The following is an 8497-nucleotide window of genomic DNA, read 5'->3' on the forward strand; positions in this document are numbered from 1 at the left end:
CCTAAAGAATTTTTTGTTGTCTGTCCCCATTTCTTGCTTTTTTTTTTATACATTTTTTTTGTTATTTTCATATGATTCTTAGCTTGACTTATTGAGACCTTGATTATTTTATAATTTTTGCTTAATTTTTAGTTGAATTGTACTAACATACTTCAAAATATACAAACAATATTTAATATGTTATTTTTAACATATTTTACTTATGTTCAATAAGCTTAATTATAAAAAAAAATTAATTAAAAAATATTTTAAGCACAACAGCTAATTAAGAAACCAAGATTAAAGGTTAAATGAAGATATAAACTTGCACTCATTAAGAAGATACAATTATTGTTGTTGATCTTTAAGAAAACATTGTGACTAATGTGAACAAGTGAGTGGTAAACGATGATATAGTGCAAACAGAAATTTGTTTATCTTTCATACTAGTTTTGGAGATGCTGAAGAACAAATAACAAATGTATCTTGGTGATTCTAACACACAATAAATTATAAGAAAATAGACAAATTATTGTAAAACTCACATGGAAAGATTCTAGCTTTAAGTGATGTGATACATACATCCTCAATTAGATTTAATTAAATTTTTATAGAATTCACAGGAAAGGTTAGAAAAAAGTGTTATTTGAGTCCAACAAGATTGTTAGGACAAAAAAGTAATGTATTTAAGGGAAAAGATAATTGTAATCAATGTTTATTTGTACTTAATCTTTCTGAAGTTGTTAATAAGTCTTAGTTTGAATAATTTTCTTACAGCTCTTATTATGTGTGGCATGCTAAAGCATGTTTATAGGTTAATTAATTAGATAACTTTTGTATAATATATAAATAACACTACTTTATTACATTTTTTTTTTCATTTTCTCTAAAGATATCTCTCCACTAATTTTCAAGTTAATTTCTCATTTATAATTCAAACTAAGTTTGTGATTGTCTTCTTCATTCCTTCCTCACCCATCTTCATAACATTTACTTCCAATAACCCATAGTTCACCAAAAGTAAATATTATCAATTTTTTAATATAAATTACTTTTATTATTAATTAACAGTGCCTTTTATATACATTTAAATGTTACTATTGAAAATATAATTATTTAATTTCAAATATAAATTATTTTTAATATCAAGATATTATATATTTTTATACATATATATAAAAAAAAAATTAAATTGCAGAAATTTAGTGTGCACGACCTCTAGACTCCATATTGTTTTACTTTATTATGTTAAGACTTAATTAATACTTTGATAAGGAAAAAACAAATTTTTCAACGTGGAACGATGGTTAACAGGAAAAATTGAAAGAAAAGAAGCTTATAGATTCAATTGGAAGAGATGGTGATGAAAGGTAAAAGGAAATGAAAGAAGATATTAAATGAATTTTGACTTAAACATTAAGTTGTTGCTGTTGTTTCTTTTATTAGTTCCAGAGCGTTTAATATTTCATTACTTAAACTTGTCTATAAACGGCAATATTTTAATGAAACGTAAAATCAATGAGTGAATTATTTTGACAATTTTTTTTTTTTTAAAAAAAAAGGATAGTTAGAGGGACAAGGAATAATAAGTTAAAAAGAGGTGAAACATTATCAAAGTTTTGTTTTATAGCATGTTACTTTTGAAATAGTAACACCACTCACTAATGTTTGTTTATTTTGATTGAAAAGAAAAATACCCACAACCACCTTGATAGGGAACTTCATGAGTAAACCAGAGTGGAGCTTTGTCAAATTTGGCAGCGTTTGGATTATCCTTGGTTCATTAACATGTTGAGATTGTCCTTGTTTTCATAATCGGGCTATTTTCAACTAAAAACATCAATCTAAAACGATAGCAGTTTGAATAGAAAGGAAAATTTCTTTAAATGATTTGAATCAACAAATAACCTAAAGACAAGAAGTTCAATTTCATTCATTTTACTCCCAATGGAAATAACTCATTCATTGTATAAAGCAAATGTTGAACCCATCTTTCCCAGAAGGACACATCTCCCTCACTTCTCTTTCTCTATGGAATTGTAAAACTAAGCAACAAATAAAAACCTCAACAGTTTGAACAATTTCATTACAATCTTTTCAAACTTTTCTTTCTGGCATCTATCTTCTTCTTGTCCACCAGAGCTTTTGCTTCCTTCTTCTGAGGTGCAGAAGCAGTAGAAATCACTGTAGCAGAAGTAATCACAGAGGTGGCAGCCTGTTCCTGACTATTTCCTCTTGTTGCAGCAGGTACTGGCAGTGGCAATGCAGCACTCGCTGAAGTGGTTTTAACGTCATCACCAAGTACAGAGGTGTTTGTCTGATCAACATTCAGAGCAGTAGTTGATTCAGAGATAGCTCCACTCTTGAATTTGGGCTTTGGTTTTGCATGGATTCCAGTGTAAAGCCTGCATGCCACAATTGGGGAGGGAGAGTGGTAGGGGGTTTTATGAATCATGTATGAAAAGTAATGTTAAAATGCCAAATTAGTATGGCTGTACAAATTCAGGAAAATTGATCAAAACTAACAAAAAACGTAAAAGTTATAAATTAAAATTAATGTACACCTCCATGAAAACATAACCAATGATATGTCCTAAGGTCTCATTTCAACTCGTGTGAACTTAGGCAGCTAAAGAAACATAGATTAAATGAGGTAGAGCCTGTTTGTTTGAGATACTTTTCAACAGAACACTGGCCACAACATTGAGATAACAACTTACTATGGCTGGGACCAAATTCAAAGAATGAGTACAAAATAAGGAATGAACTCTTTTCTCTCAAACACCAGAGGTGTTGGCCACAAAGGAAAAAACAAGTTGGTATTCAAGATCACAATGGTAAGTTTAAATGAGGTAATACAGAAATAGATATATACAAGTGTGCGGCTGATGAACTTCAGCAGACAAAGAAAGCAATCATTATTTGAAAGACTTCAAAGCATGACTAAAACAAAGGAGGATGCAATTGAAAAGGAACGCATTTATTATATTAAAAACCCTATCTTACAAAGTATATAAACTGCTCCATAGCCAATGTGTTAGGTTCCTGGGTTTGGAACCTAACACAATGCCATTCACCCACTCATTTGTAATATTCTAAACTTGGTAAACACCAAAAGTTTCACATTAACTTTTCGAATTCCCCATAAAGAAATTATTTGACAGGAATAGCATCCTTGGACAACTTACCTAGCATGTCTAGCATACTCGTCATAATTTTCAAGCAGCATTTTACCAGCCTGTTCATTTAGGGCTGATTCTGGATATGGTTCAATCAATAGACACCTAACAACCTGTTCAATTTGGGAATGGGTGTTAACATATATGAAGACCAATCTAGCAAAACTTAATAAATGAAGAATATCTAAAGCACTTACAATAAGAACATGACGTAACCCATTGCTAGGATTCCAATCCTTTTTAAGTGTGTTGACACAAATCTCTCCATTGGTTGCAATGTTCGGATGGAAAATCTTAGTCAAGAAAAAACCTACAAAGTTGAATTCAATGGTTACATAAGTTTAACAGCTATAGCAGCATACAAAGAATATATGTGATCCTGTAGAGCATATATATGTCATTTTGTTAAATACACAATAAACTCCACCAAACAAAAGAGTCTCCAAAAAACAAAGAATAACCAAATTAAAATCTCAAAGCAATAAACTAAACAGTATAGTTCTGTCTAAATAATGTAACTAGCAGATTATAAGATTGTCCATAAGGGAAGTCTAAAACATACCTTTTGGTGGAGAATGAGGAAAATCATGAGACAGCAAAAGCTTCATGCGGAAAACTCCATTCTCATAAGGAGTTCCAGCTGCAAAATAATATACTCCAGTTCATCAAATTCCATACCAAATGATGAACAATCTCACAACATAAACATGAAGCTACTTACCCGGGCCTTCAATGTCAGCAAATATAGTTGAAAAATCATCATCGTTTACTACAACTTTAATACCATCGGGAGGGGACTCATCAAGATTTTTCAATTCCTTGGCAAGTTGCTTTATAACATTTGGTGGAAGATTTTCATTAGTGGCCTAGAACAAAAGCATCATATTACAATGTAAAAATATTAAACACCTTAACAAAATGGAATTTAAAAGCCGTGACAAATATTTAATAATAAAATGCCAGATTAATGCTCCATGAGCTGTATTAAGATAGCTCCAGTCATATGAGCAAAACATTGCTTACCATCGGTACAAAGAAACCTGCTTTGTTCTGACCCTAACGAGGAGTGGCCCTTTTCAAACTGAATTCTCAATTTGCGGCTTAGAGCAAAGAATCCAAACAAAGAAAAGAAAAACTGCCTGCAGATGCATTTTTATCAGGAATGAGAGAAAAATTCAGTCAAATTATTATGCATAATGATGAGACTCATATATACTAGAATCAGAACTAGGGGGGAGAATTGGCCATAAAATGAGTTGAACGGAAAATCGTGAATCAAGAATCTCAAATAACCTAAAGTAATAAACTAAATGAAAACCAGTAACCCATTTATCAGTAATTCCCCTTCAGAAAAACCACCGAAACACAAATAATCAATAGTAAGTTGTGAATCAAACTCATTTTTTACAATCAAAAAACCCACATGTACATTTAAGCAAAAAAAAGCAATAGCAACCAAAATTGAGATCCTGACCCGAATTACATCACTCACAACAAAACCCTAGATATACTCAAGATTTTATTTTTCTAAGAGAGGAACTCACTTTAATGCAAAACAAAAAGATATTAAAAGAAGAATTAGAAAAAATGAAAGCCTTATCTTTTAACAAGAGGGCAAACGACAGGGGCAAAACCCTACTGGGTAAATGAAACCCCCAGAATCTCAATAATCCCAATCTAACAAGAAACAAAACATCCCACAAAAAAAATTACTTATTTGATTAGAAAAGCATCAATTTACAGGGCACGACACTTAAAAAATTCTGGATATCATCCACGCCTCCAATTGAACACAGATTTCAACCCAAATAGGAAAAATACATATGAATGAAACCCAGTTCGATGAAAAAAATGCAAAGCCCACTAGAGCAAAATCAAATGAAACCAGATGAGAATTCACCTGCAAAGAACAGAAGAAGCTTTTGGAGGTGCCAGAGGAGAGAGAAGAACAAGAGAGAGTGTGAAAGAAAGAGAGAGAGAGAGAGAGAGGAGGCACAAAAGCGATCTCTCCTTGGAATGAATGAATGATTGATTGTGTTATTTGATAACACAAAGTTTAATATTTATTCACAAGCTGGGAAATAAAATTGAGATGCCATTAATTATTTAATTAATTAATATTTAAAATTTTAGTAAAGTCATTCAATATCAATATGGATATAGTAATTTTTTTAATAAAAATATTAATTGCTTGTTCGAAAATAATGTCTACAAAATATTATTTTTGAAAAGACTTGTTGCTTAACCCAGATCTCCTGAATATGTAGACGTTGGCTACTTCTTGTCTACTTAAATTAGATGGCTCCTCCACGCGCTCTGTCTGCTTGTGTATCCCACTTTCACTTTACAACCGTAGGATTTATTAACGGTACAATGATTTCAAACTAGGAAAACAATTATTTTTTTTAATCCTCTTTCCTGTTTTAGGATATGTATTAAATAAATATTGTCTGTATAACAAATGAAAATATTCATTACATATTTTGATTGGGTTAGACATGAAAAATGTAAAAAATAACGTTTACAAATATGAAATGTAATATGGTAAAAAAAAATGAAAAAGGTCAAATAAGATAAAAAAAAAATATTATTAAAGTATTGAAACTGAGGCGACTTCTAATAAATTGCTACTTGGATTAAATTAGAAAAAAAAACTATAAATAGTAATTATGTTAATGATCTAAAAGATTTTTTCTTTTAATAATGTGTAGGTTTTTTAAATCCTATTCCTCCACAAAAATTTTACAAGTTAGGTTTATTCAATTTTGTGCCTCAAAAATCTTATTTTAAAATTGTATTATAAATATTGTTAGGCGATTGATTAAATAAAATTAATATAATTATAAATTAATTTTTTTCTGTATTTCCCATATCATGAATTTAATTTTGATAATTTTTAATACAAAATTTATATTAAAATAATTATAAATCTTAAAAACATATTTATAAATAGTTAAGAGATAATCTATAATTTATCTTGTTTTGGTACATCTTCTTTTATATGTACTTAAAGGTCTTTTCTCCAAATATGTAAATGAGTCAAACTATTGAATTTATTAATTAGTGATTTAATAAACTAAAACGATAAATAAACTTTTGATGATACTTGACTAAGATTTAAATCCAAATTTTAAAAACACCATATAATGTACTTAAACTTCTCTATTATTTATCTTTACAAAATTTTGTGTTAAAATAAAAAATTTAGAATGACATTTAAGATATTATTTGTTAAAGTTAGGAAATTGTTATAAAAAATTGGTAAGAAAATAATTGACATATAAATATATTAAATAAACCGAAGTCAAACTTAACGTATGTTTTATAAGTTAAACTTAAACTTTTAATTAAGCTTAGTTAAATAAACGGGCTAAATTTAAGCCAGTAATTTTTTTTTTATGAAACAATCTCCGTTACTGATTTCAATGGTCTAATTATCACTTAAAACGAAGGTATATTACAAAATAAAACTAAAAACAAAAATTAGATCAAAAACATAGTTTTACTTTTATTCATTCAAATTACATATACATTATTTCATATTATAAATTTTATAAAGAATTCAGATATAATGTACTTAAAGATTTTATAAATTTTTATTATTTATCTTTAACAAAATTTGTGTTCTAAAATAAGATTAAAAGTTTAGATTGACATTTCAGACTAAACTTAGGGAGTTATAAAAAAAAATTATGAAAATAATTGATGATATAAATATATTAAAGGTTTAATACATTGTTTGGTCTCTTCTATTGGGGGTTTGGTTCAAAATGATCTCATGTTTGAAAAAAATTCACTAATGTCCTATGTTTCATTAAAAATTGTTCAATATCGTCCTTTTGGCAAACGACATTAAAATCATAACTGTGCAGATGCTAGCGTGGCGAAAAATTACTGACCTGTTTAAAATGATACTTACGTGGCTTTGTATTTAACATAGAATCAGATTTTTGTGAGACGAGAGGTTCTCCATCCGTCCTTCATATTGTGTTTCCCTAGGATCATCATTAACTATCATAACTTTTCACGTTTAAGGTCTTTGATGAGCTCTCATGTTTTAATGAAAGGGCTATCATTAAACTTTGAGAGCCTTGTAACCATTCTTTCATATAATTTCTCTTCGCGCCTCTGTCTCTTCATTTCCTCATTTTCTCTGCAATTCTTCATTTCCCTCGCTCTTTTTCCTCATTTCTCTGTCATCAAGCTTCAATCTTTCTCCCAGGCCCATCTTTTTCTGTTTTAATTTATCCCCTCCACTAAAGTTATGATCTTTATGCCGTGGGTTTTTATACCCCCAAAATCAGAGTCAATCGTTGAAACATTTAACACAAAATCTAATTAAATCTTAATCCCCAAATAAAAAATCAACAACATCAACTAATTAGGTTTAGATGATGACCCCTTACCTCACATCCGTACGATGTTCCATTTGCTTCTTGAAGGAATCAACAGTAGAATTAGCACTTTCACAACAGCCAAGAACAATGACCAAAAATCACCACTTTCACAGCAGCCAAGAACCCAAAAATGGTGTATTCAGTTTAGGGTAAGGGTTTATTTTAATCTTCAATATTTACACGTTTAAATGACTACATAGAACCACGTAAGCATCGTTTTAAACAGGTTAGTAATGTTTCGCCATGCTAGCATCTGCACCGTTATGATTTTAACATCGTCTGTCAAAAGAATGATATTGAACAATTTTTAATGAAATATGGGACCTTAGTGAATTTTTTCTAAAGATGGGATCATTTTGAACCAAACCCCCCAAAAGAAGGGACCAAATGATATATTAAACCTATATTAAATAAATCGAAGTCAAACTTAACTTACTTTTGATAAGTTAAACTTAATCTTTTAATAAGAGTTGAATATATGGGAAAAATTTAAACCATTAAATTTTTTTTATGAAACAATTCCCGTTACTAATTTCAATGGTCTGATGATCACTTAAATATGCAATACAAATTAAAACAAAAAACAAAAATTAGATAAAAGAAAATAGTTGTACTCATTACGTTTACATTATTTCATATATTTTTTTCCAACTAAACTTACAAAATTAAAAATTAGTTTAAATATGTAACATATCATTTTAATGATATAATACTAGTTTAAATATATAACATCTCATTTTAATAATATAATACTATTAATATAAATATTACATATTTAATAATTAATACAGATAATTTAAAATTTAAAGTTTGTCATTACATTTATCCCAACAATAAAACTATAGCAATATATAATTCTAAGGAAACTTAGCAAAGTAACGAGAGTCAAGGTCTTTCAAAAAGGTTTTATAAAATAATAACTATAGTGACTAGATAGTTGAA

At 29.0% G+C, this 8497-nt stretch overlaps 1 protein-coding gene across 1 annotated transcript; it reads right to left on the reverse strand.

Moving 5' to 3' along the window:
- Window positions 1-1883: 1883 nt before the first annotated feature.
- LOC106753879 (ubiquitin-conjugating enzyme E2 22) lies at window positions 1884-5207 on the reverse strand. Its single transcript, XM_014635743.2, has 7 exons — window positions 5059-5207; window positions 4182-4297; window positions 3880-4024; window positions 3721-3798; window positions 3356-3468; window positions 3168-3271; window positions 1884-2384 (listed from the first exon to the last, which is right to left on the reverse strand). Exons 2-7 carry the CDS (start codon window positions 4182-4184, stop codon window positions 2066-2068), a joined length of 762 nt encoding a protein of 253 aa, XP_014491229.1. The 5' UTR covers window positions 4185-4297; window positions 5059-5207; the 3' UTR covers window positions 1884-2065.
- Between the last annotated feature and the right edge of the window lie 3290 nt (window positions 5208-8497).

The sequence above is a fragment of the Vigna radiata genome, unplaced genomic scaffold (assembly GCF_000741045.1).
Source record: "Vigna radiata var. radiata cultivar VC1973A unplaced genomic scaffold, Vradiata_ver6 scaffold_7, whole genome shotgun sequence".
NCBI classification, from domain to species: Eukaryota; Viridiplantae; Streptophyta; class Magnoliopsida; order Fabales; family Fabaceae; genus Vigna; species Vigna radiata.